The 25,168-nt window shown below is 38.6% G+C and overlaps 1 protein-coding gene across 2 annotated transcripts; it reads right to left on the bottom strand.

Annotated features, from left to right (window-relative positions):
- Nucleotides 1-1,140: 1,140 nt before the first annotated feature.
- On the bottom strand, nucleotides 1,141-25,168 carry LOC139449825 (uncharacterized). 2 transcript variants are annotated; one of them, XM_071231373.1, is made up of 18 exons: nucleotides 25,143-25,168; nucleotides 24,135-24,198; nucleotides 22,446-22,546; nucleotides 21,888-21,957; nucleotides 21,130-21,260; nucleotides 17,253-17,341; nucleotides 15,927-16,026; nucleotides 15,323-15,366; nucleotides 13,549-13,626; nucleotides 11,601-11,853; nucleotides 9,031-9,137; nucleotides 8,203-8,308; nucleotides 6,941-7,040; nucleotides 6,699-6,738; nucleotides 6,375-6,426; nucleotides 5,137-5,338; nucleotides 4,183-4,309; nucleotides 1,141-2,279 (listed from the first exon to the last, which is right to left on the bottom strand). In XM_071231373.1, the coding sequence occupies exons 3-18, from the start codon at nucleotides 22,479-22,481 to the stop codon at nucleotides 2,102-2,104; spliced, it is 1,713 nt and encodes a 570-aa protein (XP_071087474.1). In that variant the 5' UTR covers nucleotides 22,482-22,546; nucleotides 24,135-24,198; nucleotides 25,143-25,168; the 3' UTR covers nucleotides 1,141-2,101. The 2 variants fall into 2 exon arrangements, with proteins under 2 accessions (XP_071087474.1, XP_071087473.1); XM_071231372.1 differs by lacking the exons at nucleotides 24,135-24,198; nucleotides 25,143-25,168 and adding an exon at nucleotides 23,340-23,517.

Below are 25,168 nucleotides of genomic sequence, written 5' to 3'. Positions count from 1 at the left end.
TGTCAACGGAGTTCAATTGCATGGATGGATGCTCATGATGTCAATCTCTGGATTGTCTGGTCCAGATTCGATTATTTACAGACCGTCATATACCTGGAATATTGCCAAGTGCGTCGTTAAACAAGCAAACAAACCATTGACAAATAATAATGAAAATGGTTTGTTCTCGTGCAGAATGTACACAGCAGAACAGTAAGAGCCAGATTTGTTCATGACAGAAAGCTTCTGTGTAGTTTAGGCTCATAGCAGGTCACCAGTAACTCATGCTACTTGCAAATTTGAATCCGATGGTAAGATTCTGTTACTTGGATATTGTGTTTTATCACACCCCAACAGTGTTGGACGTTGTTTATGCTGTAATGTAGACCACTGGTATTGCAGACCCAGATTATTGACTAGTAAGTTGACGTGTTTAATGTCGTGTTCAAGGTTTTTACACTTGTATAGCGACATGATCATGTGTGTGTGGCTGTGGTATAGTGCTAACCCACTGAGATACCATGCCGCAGTTTAACAAGAATACCACCACTCAGGCACAATATACTGCCTACGAGCCAACCAGTCCTTGTGTTTACCCCTTATTGCCGAGCGTCAGGCAGTAACAAGTACCATTTTTAAGGCGGCCAGGGATCAAACCACTGCTCTCCGGACAGATTTTCTGTTCACTACACTATTAACAGGTACTGACTGGTGGCAGCAGGGTGAAAAAAACAAACAAATTAATATGACTTCTGTAATTGTTCATACCACATACTTCATGCATGTCAAACATAATTCTTACATACCTAACCGTGGGTAAAAAATGATAGATTCAATATGGCTGCTGTTGAGGCCATATTTTATGACCACAAAACATTCTTTGAGTAAGTGTAAGGGACACTATTACCAGGACCACCCATGCAATGTTTCAGCTTCAGGGGCCCTATGGTTTCAGAGATGTGAAATCTATTTTCAAATAATACATCAAAGTACACACAGCTCCCCTTCAAAGGTTCTCCGCCTCAATTTCTGTTCAGGTGAGCCAAGGCCAACCACAAACGTACATCTACATACTGGTAAGCTACGGTATGATTTAGGAGTGTCAGTAAGCATAACAAAGACAATGTACAGAGATATAAAAATTTATTTGATGGATCTCTTTATCAATTCCACACATCAATGTGTTTGAATACATAAGTTAGCATAAACTACACCTCGGTTTTCTTTAGTGTCATATGTACAATATAACTATGAACATTAAGTACATATTTGAAACAATGGGCGGTTGGGTAGCCTAGTGGTTAAAGCGTTCGCTCATCACGTCGAAGACCTAGGTTCATTCCCGACCTGGGTACAATGTGTGAAGCCCATTTCTGGTGTTCCCTGCCGCAATATTGCTGGAATATTGCTAGAAGCGGCGTAAAACCAAACTCACTCACTCACTCACTGAACCAAATGTTCAAATGGAATGGAATTTAATGTGAATGAATAAATTACACTGTATAACTCATTTCAATCCTTATAGAAGAAAATGCTTCTAAAATTGTGCCATTCTTATCAGTGTTCAAAATTAAGGGGGTTCCTGGGGTCATTGAGTTTTGCTCCTGGTACATGAATGTAGAGAACCCCTCATGTTCTTGTAATGACAATTACCCTTGACTGTCATGCTAATTATGGAACATGGCTCATCTTTAAAAAAATGAGTCTTCATTCCATGTCAATTTTAAAAGTCACACAGCTTTTGACCATCATTTTATCAGCAGTCAACTCATTAACAAATATTTTCAGGAATTCTGATACAGGTCTTGAAAATCAACATAATCAAGGAATACTTAACATGATTCATATTGCACACTTCCTCCAGGAACAAATGATGTTAATCATGACCTCTTTGTTTTGATTTCTTTCACAAATGAATGTAGATTATCAGGATGAAATGTTGTAATTGTAGAATTCACTTCAATCAAAATCTCATCACTCAAACAAAGGACAATGCATAGAAAATATATCCAAGTTCATTTTTGACGGCATTGTTACAAGAATGATGCCAGTCCTGAGATAATTTTCTTCTCTGAATATCACTTGTCGTTGTTAGAATCTGAAGATGATGCCATTTCCGTCTTCATGCTTGTAGTTCTTGGGCCATTGTCTGCAAGTCAGGGACACCTGTGAGCTCAAAGTCTAGGAGTATCTGGCCGAGAGCTTTACCCTGTGCATCACTCCGCAGAGATGCAATGCCCCCGCCTCCCAGAGCATTAGTCAACAGAAAGTTGATACCATGTATGCCTGGGGCATCAAACCTGCAACATTACAAGGAGAGTGATGTCAGTGTATCCTGTAAAGACATTAACCTGGTAACACAGGATATAGATATAGATTGTACATTTATTTTAGTTGCATTCATGTCAACAGATACTGATTCCATTATATGTCAAGTTTATAGGCGTTATCCCATTTCTGGTCGAGGGGACATGAGTAATAATATAGACAAAAATCTCTTAAAATTATAAATATTGACCCATAGTATTCAGACTTTGCTGACAGGTTTGAAATGTTATTTACTATAAGTAGCCAAAAGAAAATCAAATCTTCAGATTCCATTATATGTCAAGTTTATAGGCGTTATCCCATTTCTGGTCGAGGGGACATGAGTAATAATATAGTCAAAAATCTCTTAAAATTAGAAATATTGACCCATAGCATTCATATTCTGCTCTCAACTTAGAAATGGGACTTACTATCAGTAGTCAAAACAAAATCTTAAGATACCTTTATTTGTTCAGTTTATAGGCGTTATCCCATTTCTGGTCGAGGGGACATGAGTAATAGTATAATCAAAAATCTCTTAAAATTAGAAATATTGACCCATAGCATTCATATTCTGCTCTCAAGTTAGAAATGGTATTTACTATCAGTAGTCAAAACAAAATCTTCAGATTCCATTATATGTCAAGTTTATAGGCGTTATCCCATTTCTGGTCGAGGGGACATGAGTGATGATATAGTCAAAAATCTCTTAAAATTAGAAATATTGTCCCATAGCATTCATATTCTGCTCTCAAGTAACAAATAGTATTGACTATCAGTAGTCAAAACAAAATCTCCAGATTCCATTATATGTCAAGTTTATAGGCGTTATCCCATTTCTGGTCGAGGGGACATGAGTGATAACATAGTCAAAAATCTCTTAAAATTAGAAATATTGTCCCATAGCATTCATATTCTGCTCTCAAGTAACAAATGGTATTTACTATCAGTAGTCAAAACAAAATCTTAAGATTACATTATATGTCAAGTTTATAGGCGTTATCCCATTTCTGGTCGAGGGGACATGAGTAATAATATAGTCAAAAATCTCTTAAAATTATAAATATTGTCCCATAGTATTCAGACTTTGCTGACAGGTTTGAAATGTTATTTACTATAAGTAGCCAAAAGAAAATCTTCAGATTCCATTATATGTCATCAAGATGAGCCCATGTTACAGAATGAATCTGATTTTCCCAGGTGGTTGTACATGCAAGTATTAACTCCACAGCCATTAGGCATTGTGACAACCAGATATCCAGTTCACATCATCATCAGTCAACAGCTCGTATCATCAACAAATCTTACACAACTGGTAGACACCGATGAGTTGAAGATGAATTGTGAGAGTGGGACGAGTCCAAACTTACTCATCCCCCTATTAGTGAGTGAGTGAGCCAGAATAATGGGCTTCATACATTGTACCCATGTTGGAAAACGAACCCGGGTCTTCGGTGTGATGAATGAACGCTTTAACCACTAGGCTACCCGACAACCCTTTAGTAATATGAACACTTGGAACAACTTAAAACCAAAAGGTTGGTGCATGTCATCGTATCCCACTTGTCTGAATCGATGCTCGTGATGTCAATCACTGGATCGTCTGGTTCTGACTCGATTATTTTCAGACTGCCATCATATAGCTGGAATATTGCTGAGTGTGGCATTGAAGAACAAACAACAATTCAACCAAAAGGTGCTTGTTTCCTAAGGAAGACAATTCTAGACATGAGGCTTAAATATTTCAGTTAATATCACATTTCAAACTGTTAAAACACAATCACTCACTCATAATCCGGTCACCTTAGGGGGTCACTTTTTAAACCTTACTTCAGCACACGTACTCACTCACACACACTCACACTCACACACACACTACACACACAGTCGGTTCACCTCTTGACTCTGCTACACGCTGGACCTATCCTGTCAGGGAACAGGTGAGAGAAGTACTGCTCCACAGCCTCTGCTGTCAGGGCTTGTTTGATGTACGGCAGGAACAAAGGATGGCGCGCGATCACTCCTGAAACAGCATCGTCTATTCAAGAAGAGGACCCAGGATGGCCAAATGTTAACCCAGAAAGTATATCAAGTCATTAAATACAATTTTGTTTGCAAAATTATGATGTATATCATTCTTGTAGTTTCATAATTATACAGAAAATCTCAGTTTCACTCAGGCCACTAATAACATTAGACCTCGATTTGAAATTGGCACACACCAATGAACCAAGTACCTCATGAGTGTACCATAATTCTTATCTCTGCATTTACAATTTTTTAGTTGTTCATGTTATTTGTTTTCAGCCATAGAAAATACTCAAATTTCCACTTTTGACTGTCTTTTATGATAGGCAACTAACAGGATCGGGTGGTCAGGCTCGCTGACTTGGTTGATGCATGTCATCATATCCCAAATGGGAAGATCGATGCTAATGATGTCAATCACTGGACTGTCTGGTCGAGACCCGTTTATTTACAGACAGCCATCTTGTAGACGGTATATTGCTGGGTGCAGCGTTAAAGAACAAACCAAGCCAAGCACATGTGCCACATGTGGTGTCTCCTTAGGCAAGTGACTTTGTTCGAAATGTGCCTCTGTTAACCCAGCAGTGAGTGGGTACCCGGTAGGATGTGATGGTAATGTGGCTGTTAACCTTCTAGCGCCTCACAGGCAGCTTCGGTTGTATACTCCCCTGGGAGCTGAGAATGAAAATCGAGTGCTCACAGATCCATTGACCGGGGTAATAATAGTGTAGCGCTATGAGCATCCACTGGAATCTGGCTCATTATAAATGCACTTATTATTATAATTATTAAGCCAAAACCTATGCTGTTCTGTATACGCACCTATATTGGCACTGTTTCCCTTGTCGCCACTCCTGGTGTAGGCAAGGTCTTCCAGCCTGTAAGAGAACTCTCCCTGGGGTAGCTTTGGCATCTCTTGCTCATCCGCAGAATGAGGTGGGTAGGCTCGTTTCAGGTATTCAGCAGTGGGCACAGTAGGGAGCACATAGCCTTCCACATGTTCCCCGTTCATGCTGATATTGATCTGTAGTATGTCAATGCACAAGTCCGCTAATTGCAAGCCTTGTATGACATGGTAAATGCAATGTAACCTGAATCATTTACTAGCCTGAATATTGATAACATATACTGCTCAAAAGAAGTTAAAGAACACCCACAATTGGAAGACTGTTTGAAATACCAACCATCCATGACAGATTAACTACGGTCATATGAAAATGAAGGCTGGGTCGATACACCAACTGTGCAATCCATCTGTCATGGCACGACAGATTAACTATAGTAATATGAAAGAATCAGGTGTTCTTTAACTTCTTTTAAGTAGTATACATATCAATCTCATTAAAATCAGATCTCACTTCTCGCTACCGCTAAACAAAGATCTGAGGACATCCCATTACGGGTCACGTCAGAACAACCTTTCATCCAACCAGTCAGAGCGTGGCTTACCAGATCATAAAAGTGACGGTCGGAATGTTATTACTAATCATGCAACCTCGAAATAATTAACAGAGGGTATTCTGAACGACAGTTACGGATTTTATGATTATATCCATACAATCTAGGCCCTCTATAAGCCATTACAGAATGATCTTTTGATCAGTTTAAAAAAATTAATCGAGAATATGTCAAAATATGTTTCAAAGCGTAGTCGCCAGTTTGAAACTAGTATTGTAAAGCTCGAGATTCTGCCTTCTGACTGGCTACTGTTGATTTCTTGTCAGTCATTTCATTGGTCAGTCAAAGTTCGTGAAAGGTCGTTCTGACGTGACCCGTAATGGAATGTCCTCAGATCTTTGTTTAGCGGTAGCGAGAAGTGAGATCTGATTTTTATGAGATTGTATACATATGTATATCATTTTTTCAAGGCCAAAAGAAAAACATTCCCAAAATCTTCTGCACACGGATGAACTATGGCACTTCAAATATCAATTTTTCTTTCTCAGGGATGGAAAGGGCTGAAAATTCTGCAGATTGTTACCACTGAGTATGGTGTTAAATAAAGGAATTTCTTTCTTTGATCAGCAGGTCTCTTTCTGTGGTCATGTCCATTCACTTACATTAAAGTTGTCTCTTGGATAGAGAAACGAGAACAGCTTGAGCACTGGTGATCTGTAAGGAATCCGTATACACTCAGTATTTCAAACTACAGCATTTGTGACAACTTTCCAAATTAACTAAATTATTTCTGAGACTTGTAAATTAAGCAGGGACTAGTGGACTACGACTTTTTCATTTACAGGTCAATGGCAGCTCTGGAGCAGATTATTTTCTGCGGAAATGCGAAAATAATAATTATATCTAACAATGTGTAGTGTTATTATCATTTTACTCAATAAAGGGTCATCTAAATGTCATGTAAATGAGGAAAAGTAGGCACTTACACTTTCGGTCGACCACCTGCAATATTGCACAATCCTGGAGCTGAAAAGGTAATTTTTACGTTAAATCATACAAATGTAAGAAAATAACTATTTTCAGATAATCTCTATAGCTATATAAATCATGTAAAGATTATCTATTCCTCATCTTGTCCTTCACCCATACCAACAGGTACAATCTCCCACAACTCCGTCCCCACACACACTACCCATCTCCATCCTTCACTATCATCACTCTCACTTACCCATGCCTGTTCCTGCAGGCGCCACCTCCCTTGTGAAAAAGTCCAGTGCCTTTCTCTGTGAGTGATGAACTGCCAGCCACATCACTGCCTCTCGCACATTCTACAGGAGAATCATGGTCCATTTATTTACTTATAAAGTATTCATCAGTGCAATTTTGCTCATCATCAGTTCTGATTGAGACATAACACAATAGATATCTTGTAACAAATGTTATATCTGGGATAACACTTTCATAGTAAAGTACAGATTCTAGTACTTTTTTTGGTTGAGTCCCATCCGGGATTTGAACCCACACTGCCAGAGTGAGGCATCTAATCGCCAGCACACAAAGTCAGCGATCTAACCCACGCAAAATAAATCTCTGCAGTCAGCAATAGTCTACTGATATGACGGCAGCCAGTAATTAATAACATTATATAGGCTAATAACTATATGATAAGGGTACATACTGACCATAAATTGTCTATTCAGTGAGGTATTTACAGTCAAACCCTTTTATCTCAAACCTAGTGGGACTGTCTTATAACTTCGAGATATCCGGACATTTGAGATAATGAGACATGAATATCCAGGACATGGTCAAGTAACAGTTTTATAGATACATAGAATACTTTGCATACATGAGAAATTAAAAACAAATCACAATGCGATGTCAAATTGTAATGTTTTTTTGCAGCAATGATTGATAATAACTGTGACAAATTATGTATAGTGTACATGTACCTTAGGCATAGCAGCAATAACCATTTACAGTCTGTCCACATGACGAAAACAACAAAACGCCACTCTCAATTGAAGGTTGTTCATTCACTGATTGGAAAGTTTGAGGAGTGTCACAGGGCTTTTAATCTGACTTTGATTAGCACTTTTTTAAGTAACCAGGAAGTACTGCCATGTTTTTACTCATGTCTACTCACAATGTTTTTTATTTAGTAGTGAGTGAGTGAGTTCGGTTTAACGCCGCTTTTAACAGTATTCCAGTTATATCGCGACGTGTCAGCTTAATGTGGGAGGAAAGCCCGAAGTGATGCAGGTCTTAGACGTTTACCACTTCGGTGAAACCCAGGAGCACGGGTATAGTGCTGACAAACCTAGAAACATAATCCAAGGTTCAAGACAGTGTATACTTTTATCTCGCATTCGAGATAAGCAAGCAAATTAATATGTATTTATATTGTGAGGCAGTTGGGAGCAGAGAAAAGGCTTGAGATATCGGTATACTTGAGATAACAGAGTTCAGGATAACGAGGTTCGACTGTACCTTGGAAGATTTAGCTTGTGGGCCATACAGGTGATCGGTGCTGAACACTTCCATGTTGATGTCGGAGAAGTTCTGAAGCTGGAGTTGACTGAAGATCCTCTGACACCTTCCAACACACACTGACAACTACACAACAGGGTTTCATGCCCTCCTGGGATACATAGTGTCTCGTAATTTGTCAATCCATACGTTATACACGACCTGAACATATGTAACATCAACACCAGGGAATAACCAATCTTGATTATCCGCCTAAACAGACTCCATTAAGACACACAAGGCAAAATAGCAGTAAAAATTATACGAATAGATGAATAAAAATCAGTGATGACACCAGGTGCTCACGACCAAAATTATTAACTAACATGAGGCCCGTGAAGATCCGGGGTAGAATAGGTCATCAGCAACCCATGCTTGCCTTAGACGACTATGCTTGTCATAAAAAGCGACTAACGGGATCGGGTGGTCAGGCTCGCTGACTTGGTTGATGCATGTCATCGATCCCAATTGCGTGGATCGATGCTCATGATGTCAATCACTGGATTGTCTTGTCTAGACTCGATTATTTACAGACAGCCATCATATAGCAGGAATATTGCTCAGTGCGGCGTAAAATAACAAACAAACAAAAAAACACAACAACAACAAAAATTAACTAACATGAGACTTTAAGTAACATTAATTTGGTAAACTATATTCAGATTTTCTGTAACTTTAAATTAGTAAAATATTTTGATAGCTAGGACAAGACAAGTTTGTAAATTCTATTAATAAGAAGTGATACTTACAAATGTATATTAATAACAGTGTATCTAGTAGTGTATTCACCTCTTGAGTACAGCGTTAGCTGTTTTCTCCACCTTTTCTGCTGCTCTGGGGCCACCAACAAATACTACTGCGGTCGAGCGGTACCCATCCATGTAGGTGGCACTCACCTGCAGACACGATGGAATTCTAGTTTTCGGATTATTCAAAGAAGAAAAAATATTACCGGGTACCTATATCATAATCTTCAATTCTATAAACACCGATTCACAAAATGGGGCTTCGTTGTTGATGGCAACATATAACGATCATTATGAGATTAAAAAAACCCAAGAGAAACAGCTTCCCACATTATGAAAGTGGATGACTGGTTTGTTAAATCATTATTAGAAATAATAATGACTTTTTCAATATAATTACAAGGTTTTTCATCTTATATTTTTGAATATCCGCGAGTACCGGCACATGTCTTGCAGTCCGACTTTGCAGTGTTTTTTGCCTTTCACTTCCTGGTTGGGCTTATCTGTGGGTCATATCATTTTCTTTCGTATTCCAATGGTCAAGTTAACACCTCGGCTTATCTACGGGGTCGGCTTATCCGCGGTCATATACGGTACCTATATCATAATCCTCAATTTTCTCCTGCAGTTCCTTCAGTTCACATCTATGTAGTTTCCACTTAATAATTCTGAACTAGAATATGAGCAACTGAGGTTTTATGTCCTTGTCATCAATATTAACAGTTGTGCCCTGATGAATGTTGTGATTGTTGAAGTTTGGTGAAATGGGGCATAACATAGCATTCGTGCAAATTGTTTGTGTGTGTCTGTATGTGTCTGTGTGTGTTTGTGTGTGTCTGTATGTGTCTGTGTGTGTTTGTGTGTGTCTGTATCTGTCTGTGTCTGTTTGTGTGTGTGTCTGCATGTGTCTGTGTGTTTGTGTATCTGTGTGGGTGTGTGGGTGTGTGGTTGCTTGTGTGTATGCATGTGCTTGTCTGCTTGTACTAGTCCTGATTAATGCCGTTTTTATAGTTCTAGTGCTAGCCCATTGAGATACCATGATGCTGTTTACATGGAAACACCATTCAGACATATTGTAATTTCTCGCCAAGCACCAGGCAGGGAAATATAAATTACCATCCTTCACATCTGTTGGTATGAAGCGGCCTGGGATTGAACAACCAACCTTCCACTCTTCGGACAGATGTTCTATCCACTAGACCACGGAGGTGGTCTTTGAGACTAATTTAGCATGGTATTGCAGAAATGATCCTATGATAACACACAGATTTTCCCATCAGTTTCAACCTCCAAACAAACAGGTTCCACACATATATAGGGATTAAGATTACAATGTGTATTTTCTCATAAACTCATAAATAGCAATCACCTGTCCACATATTTTTTCCAAGACCTACCAAAGATTCTACTAAAGAATACCTTATAATATAACTTCAAAGAATTTGATACAATGATCAGAAAAAAATGTATTTAAAACTATTATTATATCAGCAATAATATATTCAAAAAGTGTTATTTTAGCTGCAGCTCTTACAATAAACACCATAAGCATAGCTATTGCACAATTTGTTTGACAAAATTTTTTAATATATTGTCTGGTAGACGAGGTTTACAGATATCTGGGATCCGGATAAGCTGGGTTCCGTCTTTCAAGTTGTAAGTGATTCTTGCCATTGCAATACACTGACAGCTAGATCGCAGGTCAGAGTCCAATGAGCCCATCCCAACTCACCTGGAGCTCCCCTGTGACTCCCCTGTGACTCACCTGAAGCTCCCCTGACTCCCCTGTGACACACCTGAAGCTCCCCTGTGACTCACCTGGAGCTCCCCTGTGACTCACCTGGAGCTCCCCTGTGACTCACCTGGAGCTCCCCTGTGACTCCCCTGGAGCTCCCTTGTGACTCCCCTGGAGCTTCCCTGTGACTCACCTGAACCACCCCTGTGACTCATCTGGAGTTCCCCTGTGACTCCCCTGGAGCTCCCTTGTGACTCCCCTGGAGCTCCCCTGTGACTCACCTGGAGCTCCCTTGTGACTCCCCTTGAGCTCCCCTGTGACTCACCTGGAGCTCCCCTGTGACTCACCTGGAGCTCCCCTGTGACTCACATGGAGCTTCCTTGTGACTCACCTGAAGCTCCCCTGACTCCCCTGTGACTCACTTGAAGCTCCCCTGACTCACTTGAAGCTCCACTGACTCCCCTGGAGCTCCCCTGTGACTCCCCTGGAGCTCCCCTGTGACTCACCTGGAGCTCCCCTGACTCACCTGGAGCTCCCCTGTGACTTACCTTGAGCTCCCTTGTGACTCACCTGGATCTCCCCTGTGACTCACCTGGAGCTACCCTGTGACTCACCTGGAGCTACCCTGTGACTCACCTTGAACTCCTCTGTGACTCACCTGGACCTCCCCTGTGACTCACCTGGAACTCCTCTGTGACTCACCTGGAGCTACCCTGTGACTCACCTTGAACTCCTCTGTGACTCACCTGGAGCTACCCTGTGACTCACCTGGAGCTCCCCTGTGACTTACCTGGAGCTCCCCTGTGACTCACCTGGAGCTACCCCATGACTCACTTGGAGCTTCCCTGTGACTCACCTGGAACTCCCCTGTCACTCACCTTGAATTCCCCTGACGGCGGGTTTCCTCTTGCTCCACTGACATGGATGGCATTTTCTCCCACTTCATCAAGCGTCACATTACTGAAGTCACACACAACATCTGGGAGGAAGTAGTGGGCAGGGTCACCAATCTCATACAGCAGTTGCTCGGCAACAGTTGCCTTGGAGACCAGTCCTCCAGTGTTAGGTGGTTTTGTGACCAGAAATTCTCCATCTTCTCCACATTCCACAACAGGGAATCCTATGTCATCCCTGCAACATGAATATAGGATATATCCTCAAACACACTGACACAGTAGATGGTTTCACAATGCTCCATGCACTGGGACACAAACTGTAGTCAGTAATTGTAAAACAAATGGGAGTGAGCCACAATAATGTTAAATTGGATTCGAAACGCAGAAATCTTCATTTTTCATTGCATTCAAAGACCTTTCTGGATAGGTATCTCTTCTTTCTCAATCCAAAATCTGACAAAAATGGCAAATCAGCTTGGCAAAATGGATATCACATTCACTAGATGTGTGAATATGTATGGTTATTAGAACAACTACGATTTAGTTCTTTTTCCTTCACATTCTGCTACCAGAAAGAAGCACAGAAGCATGTGACACCATCAGTTGTATCGTAATGTCACAGCAATCCAGTGTGATGTCATGTCTGTCGCTCAAAGATGTGAGAGTTCAGTTAGAAAAAGAGTGCTTTGGAAACTTACTGGTCACTAAAATGTATTTTACAAAATCAATAACAGTTTGTGTTTTCACATTTGCGGGCCATTGTTGGTATGGAGTATTTGATATGAGGACATTTTAACATCAAAATCTTGGCGTAGACTGTCCGCGCAAAATAATATTTCCAGGCACTGACTACCAAAAACTCCTGCACATAGGAACCACATGATGCTAACTTCCTGATTGAGCAGGCAACCAGTGACTGATAGCATGAGCAGCAATCCATGACATCACTTCTGGAATTGCTTTGGCTCAGTTTAGGTGTAACTCACACAAACTGAATATAGAAACGGGCAGATATACGAGTAACTCTAGAAGCCTCAGACTATGTGAAATGTGTTCCTGTGGATACATAGAAAACGAAAACCATTTCCTTTTTATATGTACTGCTAATGATAACCTATGTAAAAGTTATATTCCTGATAACTAATTTACATATCCATCCCTCATAAATTATAAATTTAACACATTCATGTCTATCACCAATCCTGTTATGATAAGAAACATTGCAATGTTTATCTTTCATGCTTGTCATCTTCGCTCTTGCAGACGAACGGCTGTAATTGCTGTAACAATGTAATATGGGACGATGGCCTGCATACACCTGAATAAGGAGTCACACCCATCTAACGACTATTACACAAGACTATCAAAGACAAGCAGGACCATCAGTTCGACATCACCTGTTGCTGACTTACTGGGACACGTTTCACAAAGTGATCGTAGCACTACGAGTATCGTAAGCCTGTGTTGGAGTTACGACCACCTGAGCACTACAAACTGTGGAACGGGGCCATGGAGACTAAAATTGCTCTGGACTAAACAAAAAATAGTTAGGTGTGCAAGGTTTACTAAATAAAGGGTTTTAAACAAGAACACACCATGAAAACTGACTAGTTATCTCAACAATTTTTTTATTGACACTTTTTTGTAACCAAACAGTAAAACAGTTCATTTTCAAACAAACCAGTTTCGCTGAACGAAAGCACAAGCTGACAATGGGATTCATGAATAAAATAAATGTTTTACACATCAATATTCCAAAAGCAGGAACCAGACCAAGATGACAATTACTTGAGATTTATTTGGGCTGAAATCCCGCAAACACCAAATCGTAAATATTTCAAAGAGAAAAAGACATTTTCAAATTTCAATTGCATGTGCAAGCAAATCCTCACAACACAAAGTGTTGTAGTACAAGGTAAGATTCCCTCACCAGTTGGGTACTGACTGCCAGTCTGTGAAAACCCCGCCTGTCACCTGGGCACCACACTCTATCAGGTGGCCTGCAAGACTGAACACACATACCTTGTTAGTTGTGTAACACCACACTCAGCAATATTTCAGCCATAAAATGGCTGGGTTTAAACACATTGCGCATATGCAGTGTAAACACTTTGCGAATATGCAGTATAAACACTTTGCGAATATGCAGTTTAAACACTTTGCGAATATGCAGTGTAAACACTTTGCGAATATGCAGTATAAACACTTTGCGAATATGCAGTATAAACACTTTGCGAATATGCAGTGTAAACACTTTGCGAATATGCAGTGTAAACACTTTGCGAATATGCAGTATAAACACTTTGCGAATATGCAGTTTAAACACTTTGCGAATATGCAGTGTAAACACTTTGCGAATATGCAGTATAAACACTTTGCGAATATGCAGTATAAATACTTTGCGAATATGCAGTGTAAACACTTTGCGAATATGCAGTGTAAACACTTTGCGAATATGCAGTGTAAACACTTTGCGAATATGCAGTGTAAACAATTTGCGAATATGCAGTGTAAACAATTTGCGAATATGCAGTATAAACACTTTGCCTGTATGCAGATTTACACAGTATGCACACTCTTTTACACATTGATATATCTCCATAAACGCAAAAAATATTGAAGTCAATTCTTAATAGTCCTGATGAGATGACCATGTTTCACTGAACATTGATGAACCTACTACCATGCAAGCTTTCACACTTGGGAGTAAATATACTACTCAAAAGAAGTTAAGGACCGCTTAAGGATTCTTTCATATCACTATAGTTAATCGCTGATGGCCTGAAAGAATCGGGTGGTCCTTAACTTCTTTTGAGAAGTATAGGTCACAAATCCTGGAAATTTCCGACATATCCGATAGAGTCAGAGATAAATGCTGATATATTCACCCTTCCTTATATCTAATTGTGACAGGGGGCACAGGTGGCCCAGTCGTCTAAGGCGCCCCGATTCGATGTGCAGAGTTGCACGCCAGAAACCTATGATTGTGGGTTCGAATCCTGGTTCGCGCCGATTATGTTTCTGGGTTTGTCAGCACCATACCTGTGCTCGTGGGTTTCACCGAAGTGCTAAACATCTGAGACCTGCATCACTTCGGGCTTTCCTCCCATATTAAGCTGACACACCGCGATATAACTGAAATACTGTTAAAAGTGGCATTAAACCCATCACTCACTCTAATTGTGACATGATGTAAAGCAACATTTCACTGTCAGTGACCATACAGAATAAAAAACGTGACTTCTCTATTGACAAGGAACTAATGAGAGATTGACATTACTGCCAAGCACTGTCCAGAGTAATACTAAAGTGCTTCATCACTCTGCTTTCAGAAACAACAGATATGTTCTGTGGTTACATTGGTCAAGATTCAGCATGAATGTCAGGGGTCCTTATCTTCTTTGTCACAACCCTAATGTCAAAACTTAAAGATTTGAGGGGTTCTTATTTTAAATAACTATAGCAGAAACCTCAAGGGCTCTGGAAAGCCCTGAATATCAAACACAGATTTACAATTGTTGTTTTTACAGCGTTAGAAATTGGCACTGGTCCTATAGTCCTTGCCAAACTGTCAAATAGTTAAGGTATCAGAAGGACTAGTAGAAATTTGCCCTTTTGGTGGGTTTTGCTATATGTTATCATCATAAGGACAAGTGGACTAAAATTGTTAGCTTCTACCCTTGTACTAAGATCCACCGACCTACCTGCCACTTGCCAGCAGATCAAACTGGTCCATTTTCCAGCCAAACTGAAACACATGCATCAACACACTTCATGTTTCCCACTGAATTTCATCCCTGGAGAAATGAAGCCAGCAGTAGTATGTAACCTTAACACATACCACAATTACATATCCTGAAACAGACATTCTTCTGAAGAAGTAAAGAATCATTAACTTATCAACAGAATGTTATCTTTACACTAATCACACGGCACAAAGACACATGCAAGAACATCATTCTTAAAGCTGAAAGTATTTAGGTAAACACTTTCAGTGTAGGTGAGTGAGTTGGGGTCATGGCTTCTTTGGACAGTGATGTCAGGGCATGTAAGCCTGATGGGGGAAGAAACCCAAAATGATGTAGGTCATAAATGCTTATCATTTTGATGAAACCCACAGACACAGGTGTGGTGCTGATCAATTAAGAATCATAATCATTGCACATCTGGGATTCAAACCTTGTTCACAGGATGCTGGTTCAACTAAGGGAGACAACTATACACAGCAAACTGTTGCACCTTATACAACGTGGCCATCCATGCCAACTGTAAGTAATAGGTATATTAACAATGTGTGCAGTGTCATACCGTATGTACAAGAGGACCTAGCACCAAAGCACTGTCAGTACATCTGCCAGTGATGACCACATCAGCTCCAAGGTTAAGTGCACGAGCAATGGGGCCACTTCTACAAATAAAGAAAGCACTGTATTCAACAAGAATACTAGAATCTTGTTGGTGTTACTTCTGTAGTCTACAAAAAAATGTATTTGTTTACAAAACAATTCTCAATGTGTTTACAAACTCATCAAAGATTCAACTGAGATGTGACACAGCCAGCCACTCTCATAGAAGACTTAACACACTGTATATATATAGCTCTCAATGTCTTCAACAGATTTACAAAGATTCAATTAATGTATGATTCTGGAACAGTAACACTTAGTCTCTGAAATGAGTGAGTGAGTGAGTTGGGTTAACACCGCTTTAAACAGTATTCAAGTTATATCGCAGCGTGTCAGCTTAATGTGGGAGGAAAGCCCGAAGTGATGCAGGTCTCAAGAGGTTTACCACTTCGGTGAAACCCACAAGCACGGGTATGGTGCTGACAAACCTAGAAACATAATTGCGGCGAACCGGGATTCGAACCCACAATGATAGGTTTCTGGGTCTCTGAAATGAACCATAATAAGACAGTTGGTAAATTATCTTTGTAAAGTATAACAAGAGTCATTTGAAAATGACAAATCCCCCGGCCCCCACAAATTCAAAAGAACAAATCATCTGGTTACAACAAGTCCAACAGAGTGATCTGTCCAACTTGATGAGAGTATTCCTATCTATACTGTCTGTCCATATACAAGAGTAGTTTTGGAGCAAACAATAGCATGGGATTGGGATACGGAACTTTGTATTTGCATGTCAGGTCCTGTTTTGCAAAGGTAGGAGTCAGTTGATGTGACACAATTGATACATGGCTGATGCTGTAACCTGTTGCATTACCAGCTGTAGTTATCAATAATCACTGAAGCTAACCTTTCACATTAAACGTGAATCTTCTATATAGCAGCTTCATACAAACGTGAAAACAGAAAAAATCAAACATCTTAAAATCTCAGAATAGCAAAAGGAACCAGTTGACATCCTGGTCTCTGCGTGTGCAATGTCTCATGAAAGAATACCCAATAGTTTTAGAGATATGGTCTGGACAAAAAATGATTACAGGCAGAGAGACAGACGGATGGACAGACAAGCTGATTACTACATCAACCAATATATCCCATCTCTCTTCCTCCCCTCCCCCCAATGGCCATTCTGAATTCAATCTGATGGCAATATAGACACAATTATAGGTCATTATGCAAAATGATAGAGAAATTGTACATCAACCATATCATAACACAATACACTAACCCTAGATAAGCATTCATACTGTGGACGGTCTTAGGCAGTTCCATTCCAGAGTCCATTTCAGTGATTCCAAGTTTCTGTAACTCTGGTAGCTGAAATGGAATGATATGATGCTGATTATTTGACATTCATTCAACATAGAGAAATGAGAATGTAGATAACAATAGATCACATTCCCAATAACATATATCACAAAGAACATTTCACAGATTAAACGATGTCCCCTTGGCAAACAAATTTGGAAAGCAATTTTGTTCAATATTGGAACTTTCTAAAAATTCCATATTTTTTTATAAACTCAGGTATTAATATTTCATTTAATGCAAAACATGAAAGCATCTTGTTGTTTTGGGGTCAGTAAGAGTGAGTAAAAGTTCTACTTCACATTCAGAGCTTAACCCAATGCGAGTGTGCGATGAATTGGACAATAAAGTCTAAAAAGTCTAGCTGTGCATTAACTATTTCAAGTAAAACCACAGGTATTGCTTCTATTTCAGCACATTATTTTTGTTTGTTTATTGTTTAATGCCACACTCAGCAATATTCCAGCTATAAGACGGCAGTCTGTAAATAATTGAGTCTGGACCAGACAATCCAGTGACAATCACGAGCATCAATCCACGCAATTGGGATACTATGACATGCATCATCCAAGTCAGCGAGCCTGACCACTCGATCCTGTTAGTCGCCTCTTACGACAAGCATAGTCGCTTGTTACAGCAAGCATGGGTTGCTGAAGACCTGTTCTACTTGGGATTTTCATGGGTCTTCAGCACATTGAGGCCACTGGCCCCTTGTAAATAATAATTTTGTACATAATTTTTATTTTATTTGAAGATTGTTTGATTGTTTTATATGCGGCCGAGTAGACCTGTTTTGATTAGGTATATGCCTAGTGCCTTATGGGTTTGTAAGTTGTTTAATGGGTTTAGAAGAGTTGGTAGTGTCAACTGGTTGTTGTGGTGTAGTGTAGTTTTGAGTATTGTTCTATGTTGTTGGTAATGTGTGCAGTGTAATAATACGTGTTCAGGGGTTTCTGTTAGGTTACAATGTGGGCATTTACCATTTTTACCAGTTTGATGTTTTTTAGTATGTGTAGGTATGATTTAATTTAGTGTGGCCTGTTTGAAGTTATTGCCCTATCAAGAGTTTGAGTGGCTTTTGTAGCAAGTGTTTCAATTTGCAGTTTGATTTCTGATCTTTGATTTGCAACTTTTGAAAGATGTTTCCCTTAGTGATATTTTTAATTTCAGTTGTAGATATTGGTAGGTTAATGCGTATTTCTTCTAGTTTTAGTGCTGCTTTGTCCGCGTGTTCATTCCCAAACACACCGACGTGAGCAGGGATCCATATTAGTTCTATCTGTTTGCCTAGTTTGATGAGATTGTTGGCGCTTTTTAGTATCTGAAGTATTAGTTTTGGACGTTTTTTTGTGTTTTTATTTTAACTTGCCTGGAGCCCAATCAGTGAATCTGTAAAGACTAAAGTTTTTTGGTTTGGGCGCTGTGTAGGGCTGTTACTATTCCCATTAGCTCTGCTGTGAAGATTGATTGATTGTTGGGGAGCCTATAGGATTTGTTTTCTCTTGTATGTTTGTGGATGTGGGTTCCGAAACCTGTATGTTTCGTGTCCGGTATAGGACACGTCTATGTAGATGTCACACCAATTTGGCCATTTTTCATGTATGTATGCTAGTGTAGTGGATTTGGCAGTATTTGGGTCAATTTCTTTATTTAGTTTAGTGGAGAGAGCTATGTCTATTTAGGAGGTTTTCCGTTTGGGTATAAAAGAGTTATTTGGTGCTGTATTTAGTTTTAAATCATTTAGATTGTGTGTGTTAAAGCAGTTTACTATGCGCAGAGAGATGGGAACTAATAGTTGTGTTTTTTTCGAGCTGGCGCTTGGAGTCTGGGGCTTATGTTATTTTTAAGTATTCTTTGGATTGGTGGGTTATCTTGGTAAGAGGCCCAAAGATTTATTGTAAGTTGTTCTTGGCGTTGATCCAGAGGGATTTCACCTGTTAAAGCGTGCAGTGTTGTCTGCAGTGTGCCCTCTTGCGTGCGTGTGATTAACCTTAGTGCTTGCAACTGGATGGAGTTTAGTTTATTGTATAATTTTGAGTATAGAGTGTTGTAGATTTGACATCCATAGCCTATTTTGGATCCAATGAGTGATTTGTATAATGATATTAGGGTATCTTTGGAGGATCCCCAGTTGGCGCCAGTCAAGCCACGTAGTGTGATTAGGTCTCTAGTGCATCTATATATAAGGTTGTTAATGTGAGCACCCCAGGTGAGGTGTACATAAAAGATCAATCCCAGAAATTTAGTTTATTTTTGGAAGTTTATGGAACTATAACTTAGTTTTAGTTTGGGGGTTGTTGCGTGCATATTTCTGTGTTTGAATACTGTCCCTGTATTTTTCAGCGTTTAGGGAGAAGCCCTATTTATTTCCCTTAGTTTGAATTTTGTTCAATGCATTCTGCAATAACTTTGGGGTCATGTTTTGCCAATTAATATAATTATTTATAAGAAATTCATCTTTGTAAATGATGTTGATAATTTAAAAGTTATTCACAGGCAAAACACAATAATGAACGCTTGCTAGCCAAATGAAATTTCAAGAGTTTGTAAATACTACAGGGTGTATAATTGTTAAGTCAACCCTGCAATCGAACATATCTACTTATACAGAGTTCTGCTTAAGGTAATTCCAACCTTTTCGGTAGAAACAACATGCGTAGTAAACATCCCAATTTACTTGCTTAACATGTTATCATTGCAATTAGCAATCAATGTGGACGAGGGTTGGCATGTGTGTGCGTTCATAAGCTGATCACTTGCAGCCATTGAGTAACAATAAATCACCGAATTGTTCAAACAATTTCCTGTCAGGATAAACAACCTCATTATCTCTGTAACAACATTCAGTTTATCTACTAAGCAAGGATTTATCTTGGCATTCTCTGAGTATAATGTTTTCCCCAAGTCTACACCAAATCACAAATTTGAAAGAAAAATTGCGGTTATCGTAACGATAATTATTTTTTAAGTTTGACACATATTTCACTGAACAACAGGACAATTAAGGGAAAAGTGCTTTTATACTCACTGAGATTTATGTGGGGAAACATATTTTTTTTTCAAAATATTGGATAGTTTGCAAAAAAGTTATTATTTTCTTAATTTTTCCAGATATTTTTACATTGCATTCAATCCTAAAACATAACAGGAAGCACTAAAGCCTTCTCCCCTTTACTGGTCATGATATCGGTGAAATACAAGTTCCTTAGCAAACTAAAAAGATTTGGGAAACTTGAAATTTTAAAGTAGGGATGTTTAGACATTTCATGTAGACAAGGGGTAGAAAATGGCCACTAAGTACTCCTTACAAAATCCCAGAACATAGTTCTACATTATTGCATTGAATGAAATGTAAATTACCTATTTAAAAAAATGATCAATTGTCCTGATTTGCCTGCCATGGTAATGGCAGCCATTGGGAGATTCTCCTTAAACAACTCTAGATATCTGAAATCAACTGATAAATTTTGATTCAGATGGAACCAAACAAAAGTATCTCAATATCTGCTGGGCAAAGATATATTGACAAGAATTGATATTGATATTTTAACATCATCCTGACAATGCATTTGTCATATCTGACAGTGGTAGAAACTAATGTTTAGCCTACTAGTCCTTATAATGATAACATATAGCAAAACCCATCAAAATGGCAAATTTCTACTTGTCCTTATAATACCATACCACAACTATTGGGCAGTTTGGCAAGGACTTCAGGACTAGTGCCTATTTCTAATGCTGTCTGATCAGCCTGAGACATATATCAACAGTCTTCATCTCCCTAAGGGACAAATTACCTGTGACATGAGATCGTCCCCATCCACGACAGCGATGTTGAGTGAGATGTCTTCCTTGCTACACACCTCCTGTAATGCTGCAGCACATCCATGAGGATTAACTCCCCCTGCATTGCTGATTATCTTAATGCCTGGAGAAATAGTTAAAGAATAATACATAACACATAAAAATACACACCATTACAAAAAACAAGTGTTGCTAATGGAGTGCTTGTTGTTTTTAATGCCACATAGCAATATTCAAGCTATATAACTCTTCAAAATCAAGTCTAAACCAGACAAAGCAGTGACTGATATTATGAGCAACGTCCAATACAATCAACCAAATCACAGCCTGACCATTCAATTGTTTAGTTGCCCCTACAAGACAACAAGAAAGTAAAAGCTCACATTGGTAACCATAAGGTTTCCAAACAATTCACAGTAATCACAGAAATAAAGGATGCAGATAAAGTATAGCAGCAGAAAAGACAACATGGTGTGCAATATATATTCTTAGGTTAAATAATAAATATATTAACTTGGTCTCGTCGCTATGTGGCTGAAATATGTTGATTCGACAATAAATTTTAACTCACTCACTCTTAGGTCTTCTCTTCAAGTTCACAATACAACCAATACAAATTCATATCTGTATGATATCTGGGATATTTGATTTTTTTCAACATTTCTCTCACATATTCTACTGATTATGTAATTCTTGAGCATAATGTACTGCAAAGCTTGAAATGGTAATCTCCAAAGTTTTTTCACCTTACCTTTTCTCTTAATGTCTTTAATGAAAGGTGCCATGGATACTTGAACAAAGTCGGGTGCGTAGCCAAGATTCTGTGAAGAGACAAAAACGGTACAACCATCTTATTTATAATTGCTGTCTCCTATGGTAATAATGGTAGTCCACAAAAGTGTTAGCAAGGTTTGACTTACAAAATGGGGGTCCTGGGGACAAGCTATAACAAGAATGAGGGTACATAATGGCAACACGAGGTCCTGTAGAAAAAGAAATGGTGTAGCGCACTGTACGTTTTGATAATTACTTTAGAGTCTGGAATGAATTGATGATCCAGTGGACAGTGGTTCTGATTGATAGATGAAATGACAGACACCCACAAGTGCTCTTGGATGCGCTGTAGGTACAGTGGATATTATTGTGCGTCATGAGGAATAACCTTTTTTCTGATTCCATTCTCAACATTTGTGGGTACTGGATGCACATTTGTGAATCGCGTAAAACCTTGGTGTTTGTATCCCTTCCTGAATTTTACAACTCTTGGACTAGTGGTCTTATTTGACGTTTGAATCCTGATTTCACGTACCGGTGCCTTCCTCCTTGCTGCTGTGAGGAGTGACATTGTGATTTCAGATAGGTAGTCAAACACGATGAAATCCACTTTCGATCCATAGATAAGTTGGGGCGCTGTATGTAGAGAATAACAATTACACCCAGCCACGACCAAAACATTACAAGCATAAAATTCCATCAATGTCCGGCTTGTGCTATAACAAACTTGATATATAGTTATCAACTGTATGGATAGCATGTATATATTTTACAAATATGAGATTAAATTCAAATTTCATATCTGGTAGAAATTTGGCACTACAAACACTTTTAAATATGTATTAAACCCAAATAAAGTTGCGTAGCTAAATATATATTTATATTTGGCACAAAGTTGTCCAGATCACTTGGATGAGAGAAAACGGTAACATATATATGTATCAACTTAAGAGAAGACTTTTTTCTCTAAATACGAGGTTTGCAGTGTCCAGAGACAACAAAGCATTTGATCAATTACAATTTGTAGCATTTAAAGCTAGTTTGTATGACTTTGAAGTTGATGTTTCAGATGGAGTGAATAAAAAATATTTCAAAATATTTTATTTTCTGATTGTGGCTAATTCCTCTAGTTGAATCCTTGGTCTGAAAAATATAACAAAAAGTGTTGCCTAATATTTTGAAAAAGTTTCTAAATAACACCCAGCTCAAAGGGAGATAACTCCAATTGATTTATAGCCTGTCACCTGACATTTGTCGGCATATAATGCTTTTTTTATAATAAAATTTAATCATATTTGATTATTTGGATCATTTCATATGAAAAATAATTTCATTCAAGACCAAGTGACATGGGATCGACAGGGATCATTTATTAATGTTTTCGGGTAGATTGTTGTTATTCTGAACTTTGGTCTGTCGTCTGTCATACCGGCTACTGCCGTATCTCCCCAAAATCCACTGGCGCATCCTATTTTGACACTTTTGCCTTTCACAAGAAGGCTGTAATAACGCGTAGATGTGTTGCCATCCCTTGACAAATGCGTGTGCGATCTAGCTAACAGCCTCCGCACACTGCAGATCCTGTGACACAAACTGGACGCCGCCATCTTATAATAAATATTGGAAAATGTGATAGTTTCGTACTCACTAATTATTTAATCAATCTTTGAATAGGTCTGTTCATGTTTAACAAGTAGTGATCAAGTAAACTTTTACTTGCATACAAACAGAAAAACGAATCAATAAAATGGTATGTGCTTGATATATAACGAAATTTATACTTTGAATCACAAGCAGTTATGGTAGGGTAATGTCGTGAATTTCAATTTTGCACAAAACTATTTTATTCCCCAAATGTATTGCACATGTTGACACAAGAGCCGCCTTTCAAACAAAAACATTATGTTTGTAAACACGGCCAATAAAAACATATTTCACTTGAGAGTCGGATGGCATGTATGTCATGATTATTTAAAAAGACAGCGCTTCTTGTTGGTACACATGACAACGAGTAGTATTATGGGTAACAACTTCTTTACAATAGCTACACTTCTTGATGCATTTGTGCATGTAACGCTTGATAGGGATTAGTAGCTGCAGAAACCAATATCCTTCTTAATTGGCAGATCGATAGGTGATAGACGACGGTCTTCAACCCATTGACCTGTTAATTAAAGTGCTTAATTAGTGCGCTTTCATTAACTTGTTCATCTAGACTACGTACCGTGCCCAAGGAGACGGGAAGGAGAAACTGTTTGAGCTGTCTCTCACCGTGACACGCTGACAACCTGATGGCAATAAATACATATTTATATTTTACCGTATGAGGAAACAAAAGAAGTGACATTATGGCAAATACTAGTAAAAACATAAGAAGTATTCATGACTGATATTAATTAAAGGAAGTAATAAAGACGTTTCTCATTTTGTTTCCTTGTAAAAGAAAGTGTTTTCAAGAATACTGTTTTAATAATACTTAGAATTGAAAGTTTTTCTCTTCGTTATTCCAATGTTTAAACATTTTCACTAATATTCTATGATATAATATAAATTATATTTTATAAACAGGATTGAACAATAACAATGTTTTGAGGTGTAAAGTACATACAATCTGACATGCATATTTGAATTAGTTGACCAAACTATACATTAAATGGAAATATGTTTAACGTCATTATAACATTTCAACAGTTTCGCATCTATAAAGATGCGGCTTTTCAAAGTGAAATCAAAAGCGTTTTCTTGTAAAGACTGTGTTTGGGCGTGACAAACATGGGTTTTATTTCTCATTCAGTTATATTCAGTTTAAGCATATAAAAATACAACACCCTGGATCTTTTGAACTAAGCACAATAGCTAGCGCGCACACATGTGTTTCATACCAGTGTATGTGTTGAATTGTTCTGTAAGAAGAGTCCATATGTGCAGAAAAAACACCTCTCATAAACATTTATTTAGGTGTGTACCACGACAGATCAAGTAATTACTCTTCCGAATCTCATTTTTTTCTAATCCAACATTGTCTTGCCTTAGCAAAGCTGATACATCTTAAGAAATCACTTGATGATAAATTAAAATATTCAAAGAGGAGATATGTTTCAGCTTTCAAAACAATACAAGTTTGCAACTTTTAAATCGACCCATATTCTAATTTTACGAGGGAAAAATAACAAATAAGTTATTAATATTCATTTGCTGTCAGAAATTGCTAAATGCATTTTGAAAGGTATACTTGCGGTTGTAGAGAAACAACTTGAC

The sequence above is a fragment of the Haliotis cracherodii genome, unplaced genomic scaffold (assembly GCF_022045235.1).
Source record: "Haliotis cracherodii isolate W230 unplaced genomic scaffold, xgHalCrac1.p SCAF_8, whole genome shotgun sequence".
Taxonomy (NCBI): Eukaryota; Metazoa; Mollusca; class Gastropoda; order Lepetellida; family Haliotidae; genus Haliotis; species Haliotis cracherodii.
This window is presented reverse-complemented; position numbering and strand designations above follow the sequence as displayed.

Coding starts and splice junctions, on each gene's coding strand:
- LOC139449825 (XM_071231372.1), bottom strand. CDS start 23,517: ATGGCGGCGTCCAGTTTGTGTCACAGGATCTGCAGTGTGCGGAGGCTG. Junction 7,041..8,202: donor CACAAGCTAAATCTTCCAAG/GTACAGTCGAAC, acceptor ATTCTCCTGTAG/AATGTGCGAGAGGCAGTGAT. Junction 6,739..6,940: donor GCCTGCAGGAACAGGCATGG/GTAAGTGAGAGT, acceptor TTACCTTTTCAG/CTCCAGGATTGTGCAATATT.